Source organism: Mus musculus, chromosome 15 (genome assembly GCF_000001635.26).
Source record: "Mus musculus strain C57BL/6J chromosome 15, GRCm38.p6 C57BL/6J".
In the NCBI taxonomy this organism is placed as follows: Eukaryota; Metazoa; Chordata; class Mammalia; order Rodentia; family Muridae; genus Mus; species Mus musculus.
In genome coordinates this window covers 74,557,797-74,576,628 of record NC_000081.6, presented here as the reverse complement: position 1 = coordinate 74,576,628, position 18,832 = coordinate 74,557,797, and the positions used below count along the sequence as shown (strand labels likewise).

Here is an 18,832-nt window from a genome sequence, read left to right as displayed (position 1 = left end):
CAGGGAAGTCAAGGGGCAGAAAAGGAGGAACCAGAAAAAGAAAGACAGTGAGAGACAGAGAAAGACACCAAGCAAGACAGGCACAGGGGGGAGGGGCGGGGGAGACCCCCACAAAGACACCAGCACACCAGCTGTAGGATGTGGAAGGCTGGACAGGGAGAACGCATGGCAGGGCAAGGCTACCACCCCAGTTTCCTGCGACCCTTTGAATGTCCCTGAGCCGAGGCAGCAATGACCCCCGTGTCATCCCTCACTCCCAGGACAACCCACAGAGCAGGTACCTGAGTAGTGTGGGAGGAGCCTTGTCCCATCTGTCCCTAGCTATCCTCCAGTGATGAAGGCACCAGATAGGCAAGGCCTCTTGAGGTGGGATTCAGGGAACAGGGAAGAGGCGCTCCCAGCCTTGGGTCTGGGGTGCCCTCCCACCAGCCAGAGCCCAGTAGGGGGCGCTCTTTTTGAGAAATGAGCCTTACAGTTTCTGGAGACTCTGCAGGGTCCCACCTTGTTACAGGTCAGTTAGAGAAACTGAGGCACAGAGCAAAGAAGAGACCAGCCGGCTAGAAAAAGCCTTTGTATTCTATGCCCCAGTTTCCCAGCCTGTTCTGGGACACCTGAACTGTCAGACTGGATTGGGGACTTAGTGGTGGGTGGGCTCTGGGTCTTTCCAGCCAAGAAGGGCAAGGTGCCAGGGCCACAGGGCCTACCCTGCCCGCTCCTTCAGCTTCTTGTCCGTGATGCCGTCCTTGGACACGAGCTTGTTGAACACCAGGATCCCGATCACCATGTTCACCTGCCGGGCAGAGGCAGGAGTGGGCCAGAGCCCATGGGTGCCTAGATCAGCAGTGACCATGCCCAGAATATCCACAGTCTTCTAAGGGTTACTCATGTGCCCCCACAATTCAGACCCCAGTGCTGGCCAGGTGGGTCCACCCAGAGCCCTGGCCTCAACGTGCCCACACCAACACCCCTCCCCCGGCCCTTGATGATGGTAAGCTTCTAGTTGCAGGTGAGTCCTAGGGTCAAGGATGGCTTCAACTGGCTAATACTGGGCACCCCTTGTTCTTGATCTCCTCCAATCCCACTGACCCTCAGCCCCATTAATAGTATTCACTGGGTGCCTCCTGAGTGCTTCTTAAGGTGTCAGATGTATCTTCCAAGCTACTAATGGATTTACTGCCTAAAATAAGAATCAGTCTTAAGTCCACTGTCAGAGCCTCCATACCCTGGGACACTGGCACCTTGCCTATCTTTGATTATCTCTGCCAAGGTATAGAATAAGGGATAAGGTGTTGCTCAAATCTTTCTTCTCGTCCCCACTTTGAGAGAATTCCTGAAGGCCTCTAGGTAATTACCTTTTTGTAGAAAGGCTGCCAGGACCCCAAGGCCTTGACCTGGCCCTAAGGGGCAAAGGCCACAGTGGGGAGATACTCTGGACTCTTGTGCCAGAGACCATGCCCAGAGGCTCAGGGGCTGACAGTTTCCATGACTCTGCAAGTCAGGATTTCATGTGCAGGGCCTTGCTTCCTGGTGTAGCCCTGCCTCATAGCCTGCTGACCATATGGCTGGGTTGCAGGTATTCTAGGACTGCCTCCCCTCCTGCGATAGTCTCTGCTTGGCTGTCATAGGATGAGTGGTCAGGGTACAGGATCCTACGATGCAGCCCCTGGAGCCTGTTCTTAAATGACACCTGTTCTGACCCTGCAGCTACCCTCAGAGGCACTGACCAGTTATAGCCACCTGGCCTTCCATCTGATGCCTTTGAGGAATAAGAAGCAAGGATTCTGGCAGCCACCCAACTGTCTCTCTCCACCTACACACTCACCCCAGACTCGAGTCTCACACTCTGCAGGGTCAGTCACTCCTGGGCCACCTGTCTACCACACTGACTTGAGCCAAGCTCTCTGATCACCCCTCCCCCACAGAGAGGCTAAGGGGGCGGGTGACAAAGACTAAAGAGAGAGCGCATCTACTCCCATGCTGAGCCAGGCCAGTCCTGGCTCTGGGCCAGCCCCTAGCTAGAGTTCTGGACTCCTCTCCAAATGGGCGTGTCAACTGAAGGACCAGGAAAAAGCAAGGTCCCTCTGACACCAGGAAGCAAGCAGCCTCAGCTCTTGGCACTCTGGGTGCTTGCTGACAGTTGTGAACATGCATGACCTGAGCCAAGTCTACTCAATCCCTGTAGCTTCAGCTATCCATCTGTCTGTCTGTCCCCACCTCCCTGTTACTCATCAAACTCACAAAGACCTCCCGGCAGGTACGTATTCAATGCCCAATATCCAGGCAAGCCATGCTCATGGAGATAAGAGGGTGACAGGGTACCACACTGAGTGACTGGGGCAGGGTGGCAGAGCTGCCACTGCTGGTAACCAGAGATCCATCCCCACAGGCCACCTTAAGGGACAGGTAAGGACCCAGGGGTCCAGCCCAGGAGGTAGAGGAGGGGTGGGGGTGGGCCAGTACCAGCACAACTGCAGCTGCCGGTCCCACGAAGGCATACAGAAGTCCCCCCTCCAGGGAGAGCCAGCAACTGGGAAAGAAACAAGCTGTCAGAAACCAGCAGCACCATGCCCAACAGAGAGCAGGCAACAAGTGTGTCAGGGAGAAGTGTATGAGCCCGGCAGCCATGACAGATATAGGGAAATTTGCATACACCTCTTTTTTTGTTTTGTTTTGGATCCTCAGTAGTCCCTTTGCAGACACTGCTACCTCCACTTACAAATGGAGGTATGTCCCAGAGCAAGGCAGAAGCCCTGGGGCTCCCCTCTGCCCTCTGGGAGTGGGGCCACTTCTGGCTCTCCTCTCAGAGTCTCTGGCAGACCCTGAATGACATGAGGTTCCTGTCCTAGGTCCCTAGCCCTAGGCTCACTTGCCTAGCTCTCCAAAGCCCCTGGACACCATCCATGATACCAGCAGATCAAACCCTAGAGCGGGGCTTCTCAATCTTCCTGATGCTGCGACCCTTTAATACAGTTCCTCATGTTACGGTGACCCCAGCCACAAATTACTTTGTTGCTGCTTCATAAGTATAATTTTGCTAGTGTGACGAATTGTAATGCAGATATCTGATATGCGGGGTATCTGATATGTGACCCCTATGGGGGCTGAGAATCACTGCCAGAGAGGATCCTCTGCATGCCACAGACCTGTTCCCAGCTCTGGCCTGGGCACTCTAGCCAATGCTGCTAAACACATTCCTCTTCATTCTTCAGAATGCCACTGGTGTCTTCGGCATGGCTCCAGAGCCCTGCCACCCACCTCTGCTCTGACCCACCCGCTGATGGTTTTAGCCACCCAGCTCCCAACTAGTGTGAGCCAGCCAACCCTGCAGGTCTCTGTTCCCCTTTCTAGCTCTATCCTGAGCCTGGGATCCTACTCTGCCCGCGGAGCCCACTCTGCTTTAGATCAGCTGTTGTGGTCCCAGAGGCTTCATCTGTGAATCTGACTGACCCTTATCATGTCCACAGGGAGGGTGCATCTGCTGTTCTCAGGGGTTTTCCTCAACACTTCACACATGGAGAGGACAGCCATAGGGGCTCATGGCCATCAAGGTCACCCACTGAGGAAGCAGGAGGCTCTGATGGCCCTGGGCATTCTTCTCATCTCCCTGACCAGGCTGGACAGGACCTGATTGCTTAGTAGTGAGAAAGCTTCCCCATGTCCCGCCCTCCCAAGCCTGGCTGATACAACTCCAGCAAGACTGGACGTGTCCTAAGGCTACAGAACGCCATCCCACCCCCGCCCGCCCAACTTACTAGTTCATGGTGCTGTAGCCCTTGGCCTTGGTGAATCCCACAGAAATGGCCACCACCAGTGCAGGGAGCCCTAGAAGAGGAGCAGAAGAACGGGGAACAGTCCTGCCATCCCCTTTCTATGTGAGTTGAGGGACAAGCTGCATGAGGGAAGCCCCAAGTGAGGGCAGTACTACAGGAAACAGGTGGACAGGGGTGGGATGGTGCAGGACTGCAGATCAGGGGGCCAGACTCGGCCTGTTACCACTCAATCTCATAGAAAGAGCATGCGTCCCAAGTACTATGAAAGGGACAGTATACTGTCATTGTCATCTGAATGCCTATGGGACGGGTTGGGCTGCATTTTCTGGCAACCTTATAAAGGAATGGAAGCTCAAAGGGAGAAGCCAGAATGGCCAATGGAGACTCTAGAAGAGGCAGAAACAAGCAGGGGCCGGGACAAAAATGCCAAGAACAGAGATAGTCCATCAATCATCTCATCCAGGCTACCCATCCCCCTGATGCTTTGCCTACCCCAGCCCACTGTATACCGTCTCTCCAGCCATGTGCCCTCACTACTGGTCACTAACCCCAGACCACTGCCCACCCTCACATACCCCAACAGCCCTAGCCACAGTCCACCCTCACATCCCAACCCCAGCTTCCCCTGCTCACCCCAGCCCAGGCAGAGAAAGCGTTTGCGGACGAGCCGGCTCCGGAGGCGGCCGGTGACGGCCATGTAGGATTGCCAGGCCTCGGTGAGCACCCAGCAAAATGAGGACAGGAAGAAGAAGTGCAAGAAGGCAGCCACCAGCGTGCACACAACCTGGGCGGGCAGGGGCCAAGGGGACTGGGCAGGCGCTCGAGGGCTCTCACCCATCCCCTACGTACATGTGGCAACAGATGGGGAAAACCTAGCACCCGATGACTCTGAGACCAGCCAAGTTCCTGGGTGGGAAGCAACCTGGTCCTTACCCTGAGATGGTCCACTGGTGGATCCCTCCCACCCCCAGCTCCCAGCAAACTGAGCCCAGGAGCCCACTGAGAGGCTCTAGTCAGGTCTATCCCTGAGGCTCAGCAGTCAGGGGGAGTCACACCCCACGACCCACGACAAGTCACAGGCGACTGTGATTTTCTACCATGGCACACAGCAGCGTCTGGTGCTAGACCTTCTCTCTGTCCCCAACACATTAGGGTGGCACGTGAAGACACCCCCCCCAAAGCTTAGCCCCTGGGTCATATTTGTCAAGACAGGAGATGGCGGTTACAGGGTAGGAGTGAGGAAGGGGTCCTAGGAAAGGCAAATGGAGAGCCTTCACACTGAGCTGCCCAGCTCAAGGCAGGGTGGGGCGGGGCAGGGCAGGGCAGGGCAGGAGGCTGCCTACCTTGTTGCGGGTCTGGGTCTGCCCGATAAGGATGAGAGCATTAGAGGAGATGATGGACAGGCAGAAATTGATGAGGATAACGGACCGCTCTGAGCGAATGTACCTGTGAGAGGGGTCAGGGCCTGAGGTCAGCACCTCACAGGGACCACGGTCATGTGACCTGCCTAAGAACCAGAGTTCCATTTCCTCCCTGAAATTACTGCCTGTCACCACCGTCACCACCATCACTACTGTCATTACGAATCCCATCACTACCACCACTACCACCATCACCACCCCAATCCTTACCACCATCATCTGCACCGCCAGTATCACGTCTACCATAACCGTCACAACCTACATCACTATCATCGTCACTACCAACGGTCACCATTCTCACCACCATCATCATTTCATCTGCCCCCCCCCACTCCCTAACTGGCCATCGGGATGGTTCCTGTCTGCAGCTCACAGGGCACAGTGATGCCAGCAACGCTCACTGAGAAAGGTGCTTTAAACCCCAAGCTGCCTCCTGTCTGGGTCAGACTTGAATCCAGCCTCTGAGCTCCTGAGAGGCTGTGCAGAGGGCGTCCTATGGGAAGCATTCTGGATGTTCTGTCTCTGGGAAGAGCACAGAGGGCACCTGATGCTAGAGGCTGCATCAGCTGCCCTCCTCCCCAGTCACATCATTCTCTTGCTGTTGCCTGCAGGCACTGACTGGCACATCAGTTTCGATTATTGGCTACCATCACACGGGGTAGAGAATCGGAATAGCCAGTCACAGGGGCCAGCCCTGGCTGCACGGGGAGTCCTAGAACAGCTCTGTGTACAATGACCTTGGATGTACCTCAGTGTAAACAACTGGGTGGGACTGGATGCTGGTGAGCAGGAAGGACGCCATCCTAGTGGCTCATGCCTGTGGTTACATATACACATGTGCACTGACACACCTGTGACCTGACTGAGCTCCTAATGCCTTAGCCATAAGAGGAGTCACACAATGCAAGTCTCCTATATACACACTTGCCTGGAGTTTAGCCAGGCTATGCCACCCTATAACCTACACAGGGGCAGATAGGGCCTGAAGTGGACATGGGTCCTGATGATCCTTGTAGCCTTGGGATCCTGACCCCAGGGTGTTTGCAGGCCCAGGTATGAGAGTACACCGGGTAGCCACAGGAACCTGAGTAAGCAAAGGATAACTGTTCTATGTGCCCAGCTGGGTGTCTATCAAGGAATGTGGTCAGGTGACAATAGGAACAAGGACCTGTATATTCAACATGCCCCCCCACCCCAATCTGCCTCTGTGGTCCCTGAGTGACCCAGAAAATCAAGAACCTGGAATGGAAACAGATGTAGCATGGGACGAAGGGGTTAGCTGGTCCAGAGTAGATGGTACAAGGGAGAGGAAGGGAGGGAAGAAGGGAGAGGAAGGGAGGGAAGAAGGGAGGAAGGGAGGGAGGGAGGGAGGGAGGGAGGGAGGGAGGGAGGGAGGGAGGGAGGGAAGGAGGGAGGGAAGGAGGGAGGGAAGACTGGATCTCTGGCTTCTGGAGGGGGCACCTACCTCCACACAGACACGTAGATGATGACCAGCATGAGCAGGGTGAGGGAAGACACGCCACAGCCCACGATGAGCGTCACAGAGGGCACGGTCACCTTATCCATGGTCTGGGGAGCAGAGGAGACAAGGAGTGAGATATGACCAATGGCAAGCCAACAGAGGTCTGGCCCAGGCTCCATGTAGCCCCAGGGGTCTTGTGCGCTTCCACCCCAGTCCTCTGTCTTTCTCTGCTGGGCAGTTTTTGTCTCTTGCTGAGGAAAAACCCTCACAAGTATAATGACAGTAGCAGGCCACACCTGGCAATAGTCCTCACCTCCTTCATGTCACAGCCCCTCAACTCCGGGAGGGTGCACCCCACATCGCAGGTAAGGTGAGGGAGGCATAGACTCAGCCTTGCGCCCACAGTCAGCTCTGTGGCTCTGCACTGCCAGGGCCCAGGATGGTGTCCGTCCCCAGCTCCCACTATATCTAAATGGGCAGCCAGCCAACACCCATAACTCCATGGACATCCACCCCAAAGTTCTTCCCCTCAGTTCCATTTCTCACTGCCCAGCCAAAGCTCCTCTTTTTGCCTTCCCCCTGCCCTCATGGGGTACCTTTATTCACCTCCATATCTTGATTGTCCCCTCCCTGCTTGGTTCAGTACTCCCAATCCCGTGCAAAGGCCACTGGGCTGCCTTGTTTCCCTTTCAGTCTTTGCACCTGCGATTTGTTCTGCCCAAAACTCACTTCCCAACTCCACAAAACTAGGGCCTTGGCCCTTCTGATCTAGCTTACTCCAGTGCAGGGGCAGGGCCCATAGGCCCCACCATTTTCTACCACATGCTCAGTACAGCCTAGAAACAGCAGGCTGGCCCTGCACACACAAGGGAATGTTCATTGCAAATAATGACACAGACCATGGCTCATACAATAAGCCATGTGGTGCCCCAGGCCATAAGTCATGGGAGTAAGAGAGGAACCTCTGCACCACCACCCCAGCTCCTCATGCCCCATTCTTTTCCCTCTTCCAAATGAAAAGAGGCCTGAGGAGGCCTAACTGGGCTCTACCCCCCAGGGTGACACAGACAATATGCTTAACACGCCCAGACACCCACCTACCTGATACACATACAGATATATATACCCCTGGTGCAAGCAGGAAGACTCCTGCTCTGGCTCTAACACCAAGCCTGCTCTTTATGCCTGCTGGGCACCTATGCTCCAGCCAACCTACTCTGGAAAGAGAATGAACTTCTGCTGCAGGAGCCTCTAATTACCCTAGGCCCCTGGGCCTTGAAGGAGACCTGAGTGACCAGCCCTGTGTCTCTGCAACCTCAAAACTCTCTAGCCATAACGGCAAGTGGAACTATCACTACATCCACTACACTGAAACATTGGACGTCTTTCCCCGGGCATGAGCCCTCTAGGATCACACAGTCTTATCACACTTTCCTTTACCAGTGAAGAACCTGGGTCCCAGGTGAGGGGAGGCCAGGTGACAGGAACAGGTAGGGGTTGTGGTCAGCAAATATTCCAAAGCTCTGGGCAGGTCACAGTCAAATGAGCAAGTAGCTCACACCCATGCCACGACTGACTCCACTTTCGACCTCTACGGCCATCTGCCTTGTCTGCCCTCATTAGGCCTGGCAGCCACCAGACACCCCTAGCCTGCTTGCTTCTCCCAACTGGCATTCATGAAAGCCTCAGCTCTGGATTCTGTGGGGAGTGGGGCAGCAGCAATCTGTGAAGCAGGAGTGTCAAGAGAATGCCAGGTCTTATTAGGAGGGTCAGACTGGAGACCCCAAGGACAAGAAACAGACCCTAAATCCTAGAGAGAAGACAGGACCAGGCTGGCCCACTGTGGGACATCAGCTTTAGTGCCAAGCTCGGCATGCCCGAGGGCCTTTGCACAGACTGTTCCCATCACCCATCACTGTCCTTCTGACCTTCATGTGCCTGGCCCTTCTCTTAGCTGAGGTGTCACCACCTTCTAGAGACCCTAAGGACACTCCGTCTGAACCAGCCTCAGGTTCTCTGCCTGTCGCTTTCCCTCAAGCGCTCTGGGTGACTCACCAATGGTGTGTCTCGGTTGCACGTTACACGGTTGCTGTTACTTTGCACCCTGCAAACTTCTGAGACTCCACATGGTCTCCACACCTCGCCTCCTAAAGAACAGCTTCCACCCCGCAATGCCAGCTTCCTCCTGTTCCTGTCTCACTGTTATCTACAGCTCTGAAATACCCACAAAGTACCCCACCTCAGAGACTAAGATACGTAATAACAGTACATATTTCCCCATTGCCCCTCACCAATAACACATACTGAGTCTTGATCCCAGTCGTATTTTCACTCTGATTCTTAATCTGGTGACTATTCTGAGTACTGATATCAGGTAAACATCGAGCTTTGATCCTTGTCATAGGCTGAACTCTGGACATAGTCACATATTGAGTCCTGACTCTGGTCACAAGTTGAACTCTGACCCTGTACATACACACTAAGCCCTGATTCAGGTCACAGGTTGAGCCACAATCCTGGCCACACACTGAGCCCTGATCCCGGTTACACTCTGAACCCTGCCCCTATTCACACACTGAGCCCTGATCCTGGTTATACTCTGAACCTTGAACCTATTCACACACTGAGCCCTGATCCCGGTCACACTCTGAGCCCTAACCAATCCCAGTTATGCTTTGAACCCTGTTCCTCATAGTACTCTTGAGTGTAACCGTGGTTACACTCTGTTACCTGACCCTGCCACACCTGGGCCTGACCCTACTCACACACCTGCCCTCATCCTAGTCACATGCTGAGCCCTGATCCTGGTGACATACTCAGCCCTGAGTCAGGTTAAATGTTGGTACCAATCCTGGTTACTTACACACAGGACTAGGGCCTGGTCCCCTACCAGCTAAGTCTGAGGCATGTCCCAGAAGCAACGACACAGCTGGCCTCACATTCTGTTTACTACGGCCAGGCTGTGTCGGGCACCATAAACACACTGCCTAGTCCATCCACAAAGCTCAGGCAGGTGGTGCACCCCACTCACAGGTGTGACTCAGAGCAGTTACTCACCTCCCGCAGCCGCAGCCCAGCAGCATCTGCGCCCACACCCTGGCTCCCAGCCAGCTCCCCGCTCCTAGGTCTGTCTCCCTCATGGCATGCCTTGACCGGTTTGCAACCCTGGCTTTGGGTGCCACACACTCTACCTCCACCTCAGGCCCTTTAGATAAGAGTCCCCTGAGCCACTGTGTCTGGTACATTGTCTCTGCCCAGGCTGAGGCACCTTCCAACTATCTGGTTCAGATAGTCTTTCTGTCGGCCAGGGAGAGGAACACCTGTCTCTCTCTGCAGCCACCTACCTCAGCTTTGGCCACCGCTCTGCAGCCGGACAGGTTGTCCTTTGCTTGTTTATTCCTGCTAGGGTCTCGTCTCCCCTGCTGGTCTCCACCCTGTCTCTCCTGTCTTCCCTTTCCTTGGTATGAAGTTAAGCCCTCCCTCACACTCTGTCTACTTTGTCTCTCCTGTCCTGTGTTCCATGTCTCTCTCACATCTCGCACATCCCTGGCAGCCCTGTGCCTTTCTCACCTAAATGGAATAGCTGCCACCCCCTACCCCTAGCTAGGCTAGTGAACTCCTGTGCACCCCCCAGGACCTCACTCCAAACCTCCTCTTTACAAACTCCTTCTAGATGCTGGTTTGGGGGAAAGAGGATCCTGCCTGCTTCCAGGTCTTCCAATCTCCCTATAGGGCACCATCAGGTTCTGCCTAAGCCCCCAGCCCTGAGAGTTCAAATGTCAGCTTGGGCCAAGTAAGCTAGCTAAAGGTCAGGAAAACCTTAGCAGGAGCACTTTCTGGTCCCTCCCTTCCAGCATCTTAAGTAGGGTCTCACCCCTACGGAAGCCAATATGGGTGAGATAGGAGGGGTAGGTAGAAAGGAAAGAAAGACCAAAGGGAGACCTGGTGGGAGGTAAACAGAAGCCACACCCACAATAGTCGTCTGCCCACCCCCACTCCCTGCTTGAGCCCCTGCACTGAACACAGGCTGCTTTCCAGGGAGTCCTGCAGTTAGGAGGGCAGGTTGCTATCGCATCACACAAGTAAGGGAAAAGGCTCCAGGAGGTACCACCTGGCTCTGAACTCAGCTTCTGCTGCCTGGTTTGGGCTACAAGAGACTGGGAGATCTGAAAGGACGCCCTGCAGAGACACTGTTTTGTGACCACTGACCTGATAAGCAGAAGCCCCCAGAGCATCCATGCCACACAAAGCAGAGCTGGGGACAGTCCATCTGCTCCTCCCCGTCAGGGTGACCTCATTCTCCCTGTCCCGGGCACTTATCATGGTCAGGTCTACCTGTGAAGGCTCCACACCCAAACCCTCTGCTCTCTCCGAGCATCAGGGGCGTCACACCAGCTATGGCTGCTCCAGGGGTCCAGCTCACAACAGCAGTGCTCCTCCCTAAGGACAAAGGACCCCCTCCTTTTTACAAGGGAAACTGAGACTCGAACAGACAGAAGGCCGATCCAGGATAGTGCCGTGTGTAAGAAGCAAGCCCGTTTTTTTCCCGGTCTTCAGCTCCGATCTCCTACAGCCCAATCCTGGGCTGGAACAAAGGAAGTAGGGATATGGCCTCTGCAGTTCTCCCTGTTCTGGTCCTACTTCCATGTTCTGAGGCACAGCAACCTAGGAGCCCAGGCTAGACCTATGCTGCCCAGGTCAGCCTCTAGAAGTCCTGGCATGAACATGCAATAGCCATCTATATAGAACCCACCTCTTGCACGGAGTTTCTAGGGTGGCCCCAGCCATTGCCCTCGTCTTGCCCACAGACAAGTCAGTCCTGCTGAAGGATCTGCCCAGTTGCAAGGCACATGGGACCCAGACTCACCATGGGACCTGGAACTGGCCCTTCTTGGCCTCAGATTCCATGACTATCAAAGAGTTTGGTATCAAAGAGTTTGGTAGCAGCTACTGAGGTCCCTCTGGTTCTGAGTGTCCATGAGACCCCAGCTGACAATGTATGCCCTCCTCACTTTCAGAGAATAAGAGGGTGGCCAAGCATCTACATGGAGTTTGGGCTCTCAGAGAGCCAATATCTGTCTGCCCACATCCAGGAGAGCCAAGTCCTCTCCCCAGAGTCCTTCATTCCAACCCTGGGGCCTCTTCCACAAGAGTGCTGGGCTGGGCTGGGTGCCAGGTCTCAGACCCTGTCTCTTTCCCTTCCTGGGCCAGTCTGGCCCAAGAACTCTGCAGCTCCAGTCCCTACCCCCACTCTCCTGGCCTTCATGAGGCTGTAGGGACAGGAAAGCCCACCAGTTTAGAGGGCTGGGCCAGCACCCAGAGCCCCAGGCAGCAAGCTGGCCTGAGATGCTGTCACCATAGAAACCAGCAGCCCCCACAAGAATCACAGGAACAAAAAAAGGAGGCCCCTGAGACCATGGGGCCTGTCTAGGGACTTGGGCCAGGCCCAGCAGCCTCAGCCACCCCCAGAACCCTGCCTGGGGACACAGCCACCTCCGCAGCCCAGGCTCCACTGGGGCGGGGGCAGGCAGAAGCGCTGTGCGAAGGAGCTCCTCTTCTCGGTTCTCTGCAAGCAAAGCGAAGGGGTCCACAGGCCTGCTTCCCAGCCCCAGTTGTAAGGTCTCCAAGGCCCAAGGCCTCCAAGGAGAGTGGAGACAGGACCCACCTGACAGTCACTTCCTGAGGGTCTCTAAACTCCACACTGCCACCCACCAGGCTCCCACTCACCATCTCCAGGACTTCAACGGGACACTGTGGCTGCCAGGCGCTGAGACCCCTGGGGGGAGCCGGGCCTGGCCCTGAGCCTCCCGCCCGCCCGCGCTCATGTCCCCGCCCGCGTCCCGCGCCCCGAGCCCCCCGCCGCCCGGGTCTCACCGCGTCGGCGCTGAGCTGGGCTAAGATGGCGAAGGTGGAGAGCCGGTCACACAGGCAGCGCGTCCGGAGGGCATCGAGGGGCACCGTGCGGCAGCCGCGCCACGACCAGGGCCCGAGCTGCGGGGGGGCGGAGGAGGAGGGTCTGCGGGCGGCGGGACGGGAGACAGCGTCAGCGGCGGCGCGCGGGCTCCGCGCCCGCCCGGCCCGGCCCGGCCCGCACCTGCGCCCGCCGCGCGACCGCCCCGCCGCCAGGACCCGCCGCCCCGGCGCCCATGGCCGCGCTCTGCACCGCCCGCCGCGCGCTGGAGACGCGGAGCGCGGCCCGCGGGAGCGCGAGCCGCGGGAGCGGCGGGAGGGAGGCGGGAGCTGGCCCGGGGCCCGGCCGCCCCGCCCGCCAGCTTGCCCGGCCGCGAGCCCGCGCGAGCCCGAGGCCCTGGCGCGGGGGCGCGCGAGGGGCCGTCCCGGAGTACCCCAGCCTCACAGCCCGGGGCTCTTCGGAGCTGGTGACCTTGGGATGGCTCCATCCCGCGCGGCCGCGCGGCTGCATCCTCCAGGACCGGCCGCCAGGGTATCTGCGGCTCCAAGTACGGGACTAGCACAGCCCTCCCTGCAGGGAGCTGGCCAGCTGCTGGAAACTTCCCTCTGCGCGCTGACCCTGGCCCCTCCTGCTGCCTCCAGGCCTCCGCTGGCCCCATTTCAGTTAAGCAAAGTGCTAGTTAGCTATGTTCTGGATGCACCAGGATCTGAAGGATTCCAGCAAACACCCCCTCCTTCTTTTTCTACCCCCACCAACCCCCCGGGGCCTACCAGGCAGGTCTCTAAACAGAAAGTTGCCAGCTTCCATCTTTCACCCTCTGGCCCTGGGGTTGAGCTTGCCCTACAGGAAGTGCCAGGGGCCACCTTTTTGGAACTCAGTCCCAGAAGCACCCCCCAGGATTTGGGCTAACAAGAGTTGCAGGTGGGAGTGGTCTCTTGAACCCAAGGCCAGGAAGGCTTTACCCTTTCCCAGCCCAAGGCTTTGGGAGGCCAGCCAGATGTCCTCTCTATGTACCCAGGAAGCCTTTAGGCTGTAGCTTCCATTCCTAGCCAGAACGATGGCCTGAGGCCTTTTCCAGGCCCCCTCCGCAGTGCCAGCAAAGACTATAAAATCCACAGACAGGAATGGGCCTGCCTATCTACACCTGCGGTGGGTTTTCTTTGTCTGGTTGCTTTCTCTGGTGGCATTAGACAACTTCCCTGGGCACAGCCCTGACTAACACATAGCCCTGACTGCACATATATACTAAGAACGAAAAGACTAGCCAGATATCTGGATTTCCACAACACTTCTGCTGCATCCTACCTGCAGGAGCACAGTTACTTTTACCCCCTTGCCTCAGTTTCCTTGTCTCTAAAGAGAGGAGGGACTCCCAACACAGCGCAGCGCTGCACAACTCAGTGCCTGACTGGAATGCATGCTGGCAGCCAACAGCAGCCTCAGCTGTCAGGAGTCTAAGCCTTCCCTTAATTTCCAGTGACTCCTTTCTTCCTTCCCCCTCTTCTCAACAACCCAGTGAGTCAGGCCCAGGGAGGTAGGACTTGCAGCATCTGCATCTCCCTCTCGGTCCCTCTGCCCCTCAGAAAGAATTACTCCAGAGAAGCCTGACAGGTTATGGGCTAGCCTAGGGGTTGTAGCGCTGCTCTGGGCTTTGTGGGTTCCTCTCCATCCCCTATGCTGGTTAGCTCACTCTGAGATGCAGTGCACACCAAACTACAAGGCTCCCAGCCCATGAATGCCAGGATTTGAGGCCCAAGGTTCTACCTGAGGGCCCTCTTTGTCCACAGCGAGAGCAGGAATACAGAGTAGATAGAGGAAAAGGAAAGGTCCTCCAATGCAGAGTTTTAGCCCTCAGGAAAGCCTCTGAACCTTGAGACCCTGTCCCATCAGCACTTTGCCAGTCCCCAAAGGGCAGCCGCAGTATCAACTCCAGGGAACCGAGACAACCACTACTCAAGTACCAGCCTGTTACCCTGCACAGCCATCACTATATAGCTGGTTATAGCCCAGGACAAACATATATTATCCCCACCAGAGAAGACTTCAGATCCTATTGGGAGGGACCTAGGGTACAAAGAGAACAGGAAAGGAATTGTGGGCTCTCCCCCCCAAAGCCCCTTGCTCTGAACAGGACCCCAGATTCTGCACCATCCCTAGAGGTTTTCAAAGATCACACTTGTGTGCCAGGCATGCCTCTGGCTACCTCTACCCCCTGAAGCCCCACCCTTCAGGTCAGGAGCCATGGCGTCCCAGCCAGCTCTCACGGTACCCCCTCTCAAGGTTAGGAGTGACAAAGGGACAGTCTCACGCCACAGACGACAGACCAGACACAGAAGGCCAGCACAGACTAACAAATGTCATCGGCATGCACACATTCTAAGAAAGCCCTGTGTGCTGGGCCAGCATGCTGCCGCTGGCCTGACCACGTTGTTTGGCCATGTGGCTGACTCTTTACAACAGGACACTGGGATCTCAGCTATCATAGCTGCCTGACGGTTGCTGGGAAGACTTCAGAGGGCAGCACCCTGAGGCAGGGTGAGGGAAACTAGGCTGGCAGCCTGGCAGCTTCCCAGACACCCTGTCAGGTCCACTGGGCGCCAGGCTGACCAATGCTGGCCACCACCTGGGAGACCGCCAGCCTGAGAGCCAGAGATGCCCAGGATCTCTGCTTTGGCACCAATTAGCTTAGCCTCCCAGGGGCAGGGGAGGAATGGCTGCTGCCTTACCCAGCTGAGGGTCACCAGGGCCAGACTGTCCAGTTCCAGGTTGTGGGAGGCAGAGAAGGTACCTGTGTGGGCCCAGAGACCCAGCCAGCCAGCCAGCCGGGCTTGGCATGGAAAGAGGGCAGAGCTAGCCTCTGTAAGTTGCCCAGACTGCCATATGGGCCCGCCTCTGCCTGCCTACCTCTCTAGTCAAGTGCCACGTGTGTTAGGAGTACCGTGGGCACCCCACGTGCAGCCCAGGGACAAGTCCTCTCCTCACCTCCCTCCCCAGCTTCCGCTCTGCTCTGAGGCACCTGTGTGTTTCATCTTCCATTCTCTGCCGCGGCCTCGGGTCAGCTTTGTAGACGCTGAAAGGAAGCTGTGGGGGTGCGGCTGACCACACAGCAAGATGGCAGCGGGGCCTAGATTCCAGCTTTTCTCCACTGCTGCCCCCCAATTGTCCCCATCTGAACCCTGGCTGAAAGTAGATCTGATCAGGCCCCTTTCAGCAACCCAGAATCCAGATGGGCCCCAAGCCAGGAAGAGAACTCAGTCTGAGAAGCCATGGAAGAGCTACTCCCAAAGCCCTGGACCACAGGCCTTTCAGCACAAGGGTGAAGGTTGCCCTAGTCAGTAGACTCTTGTACTTTTGACACCCTACCTGTTGAAGGTGAGAGAAAGCCCCCTTCCTCTCTTTCATAAAAATTTGAGTTCTAACATCTGGAAGTGCTTCTCCAAGTCTGACTGAAAGCCACCCTGCTGTGAGAATCAATTGCAGCACACGCAGGCATCCCTTTTTCGCTCTCTTGCTGCTCCCACAGTGGAAGCTGTTGCCACCTGTCCTCTGGGCCTCAGAAACGTGATCTGGGTCATCCAGCCAGGTCCCTATCCTGGACCAGGACTAAGGAATCTGGGACAGTCATACCTGCTCCCTGACTCCCATGTCTTGGCAACAGATCCAGAACTAGGGAAGGAGCTGGACCAGTGAGACCTTTCTGGACAGAGAATAGCAAGGGATCCTAAGAAGAAACCCCATCCTGTGTAGGTGGAGGCCTGCAGCCCTCAGACGGGTCCCAGGGTGGATCTGGATACTGCCCATCTCTCTCTATGCCACTACTGACTTTTCTCCATCATGGGGATTCTATTTTGCTCCTGCCGTGATGCCCAATGATATACATGTCACCACACATGGCCCTGGAGGCAATTCCCTGTCCCATCGCTCTACCTCTAACGACTCCCTGGCCTGATTCAACTTTCTCTACCCCAGGCACATGTCCTGACAGGTCACCCTCATCCCCTGCCTAGCAAGCATATTTGTAGGGTAGGGTATTCAGTACAGACCCCAGGCAAGTAAGGCAGGCAGGAAGGATAAAGGCCCAGTAAGGCTCTGTGGATACCACTCATTTAAACGCTGTCCATGGGAAATGTGTCCATTCCCTGCCTCCCCAGCGCCTGCGCCTGCTGTTCACCTGCCCTAGCAGCTTCTGTCAGGGTGGTTGCCTCCTGTTGGCCTGGCCCTCCAAGGGGACCTGCTGGGATCTACCACCACCATCTGACTTCTGCATCCCAGCGCAGCCTCAGCCCCGCTCTCTACATGACTTCCCAAACCATCCTCTGCCCGAAGAACTTCCCAGTCTCTATCCTCACATAAATCCAAGGTCATATTGCTCCCCACAGAATTACAGGACCACTGGGGACTGACCCCAGCCTTCCAGACCTCAGCCACACTAGCCAAGAACCTTAGCTCTCTGTAGCTCTCCCTAAACCTGGGAGCAGCCACCACTCCCACTGCAGCCTCCAAGCCAGTGTAGCCCCTACATCATTTCATCCTCAGCTCCAAGAGCGGAGTCACAACCCTATCCCCAGGTCCCAGGGATAGTGGAACAAGAAAGACATTCATTACCAACTGCCTGCCTAGCATCCCCCCTACTGGCACCTCCAGTAGTGTCCAAAAGAGGTGGACCCAACAAATTAGGAAGACCCTGAGGGGACATCCCTGCAGCTGGCCACACACGCAGCTTCTGATCTTGCTCTCCACAGAGATTCCTGACCCTACCTAATTCGGAGCTGAGCTACGTGCTAGGCAGTGGGTAGGCAGTAACCTGTACTTGTTCAGAGAACGATAGATTTTTCAGGGCCTGTGTGTTTGAGGAACACGAGGGGACAGTATGCAGAGAGTGCATGGAGCCCACCACCCACCCACTGAGCAAGGGCCCTTACTGCATCGTGATGCCTCCCGTCAGCCCACGAGCAGGTGCTATTATAGGACTGTGCCTGTCGGGGTCCCCTTGGATCTGATGGGCTAATTCACACCCCAGTATGAATGACTCATAGGGTGTCCACCCACAGGGTATAAAACAGCCAGGAGTGGGCACAGTGCACTCCAGTGGGGGATCTTAGGCTCTGGGCAGGGGTGGGACTGAAGCTTCTGCAGTTGAGGGGTTCTCAACTGGGCCTTTAGAACCCCTCACGAGCCAGCCTCTATCTGCACCCCAGAAATCAACTCCCCTGATCCATCTCCATCCCAGGTCCCAGCCTGTTTAGTCACACATCCTCCATCAAGTGTGCCCATTTCCCAGAGCCATCTACCGACTTCTCATTCCACATCAAGATGGCTGCTGCTGCCTCCAGAAGACCTACCCAGATGCGCAAGCTTTGTCTTTTCTTCCCATGAGGGCCTGACCACTATGCCAAGCCTTGGGGCTATTCCACCCTGCTGCTGAGTTGGCACCCTTCCTGTGCTGTTTCTAAGACTCTAGTCCTGGCCTGGCTTTCTGAGATCCAAACACCTGGAGTCTGGTGCCTTTGACTATAAAGATGCGGCCATCCGAGCCCTTTTTTGCACCTCAGATCTGTGCGGGGCCTTTGGGACTTCTCCTGTTCCCCCCGTCCAGACGCCAGTCTCTTCTTCTCTCCTAATTGGTGCCAGACACTGCACTGGGGCTTCTGGTCTCAGGCTGTCCCCCTCTATGCCTAGTGGCTCCTCTCAGGTTACCCAGGCAGGGCACATAGGTCATGGATGTCCGTGGGACAGAGTGGGGAACCTGAAGACAGTGGACAATGGCTTCACAGTCTGGCAAAAATGACCTGCCCTGGAGAACAGGGTCCTACTGACTGCACCTGGCTCAGAAAGGTGCTTGATGCCCAACCTGAGCCCCCTTCTCTCTCCTAGGTTCTTGTCTACGGCTCCTACAGACACATCCACTGGCCTGTCACCTTCCTGCCAGTCAAGAGGCTACTGTCCAGATGCCACAGCCCTCAAACCCTATAGTTTTGATGACATCTGGGCACTGGGCACTTCTGGTATTCCCCTGGGTCCAGATGACCATACCCCATGGCCACCCTAGCCAACCTAACCTCATCTACAATACATCTTTCCAGACTTCCATGTGTAAGCCTTCCTCTCCTACTTGTCCTATCATGTCCATATGGTCACTGTGGCTTAACTCCAAACTTATGCCATGAAGAAGGGAGCTAATGCCCATAGGGGGCCTGCAAATCTTCCCAGAGCCAGTCCCCTCCCACAATACCTATACCTATCACCAAAACATTGAAAAAAACAAGGC

At 56.1% G+C, this 18,832-nt stretch overlaps 1 protein-coding gene across 18 annotated transcripts in view; it reads right to left on the bottom strand.

Annotated features, from left to right (window-relative positions):
* The window catches only part of Adgrb1 (adhesion G protein-coupled receptor B1), a 73,270-nt gene that overhangs the window by 12,837 nt on the left and 41,601 nt on the right, over nt 1-18,832 (bottom strand). For 14 of the 18 annotated variants that reach the window (XR_003951341.1, XR_875215.2, XR_383967.4 and 11 more), the window contains 7 exons: nt 12,528-12,669; nt 6,657-6,760; nt 5,114-5,216; nt 4,404-4,554; nt 3,753-3,822; nt 2,461-2,527; nt 705-790 (listed from right to left, as the gene is read on the bottom strand). Coding sequence is in view for 13 of the 18 variants with exons in the window: in NM_001359759.1 (NP_001346688.1) it covers nt 705-790; nt 2,461-2,527; nt 3,753-3,822; nt 4,404-4,554; nt 5,114-5,216; nt 6,657-6,760; nt 12,528-12,669 (723 nt within the window). In the remaining 5 variants the exon portion in view is untranslated. The remainder of the gene's footprint in view (nt 1-704; nt 791-2,460; nt 2,528-3,752; nt 3,823-4,403; nt 4,555-5,113; nt 5,217-6,656; nt 6,761-12,527; nt 12,670-18,832) is intronic. The other 4 variants (XR_383969.3, XR_003951342.1, XM_011245405.2 and 1 more) reach the window with 2 other exon arrangements.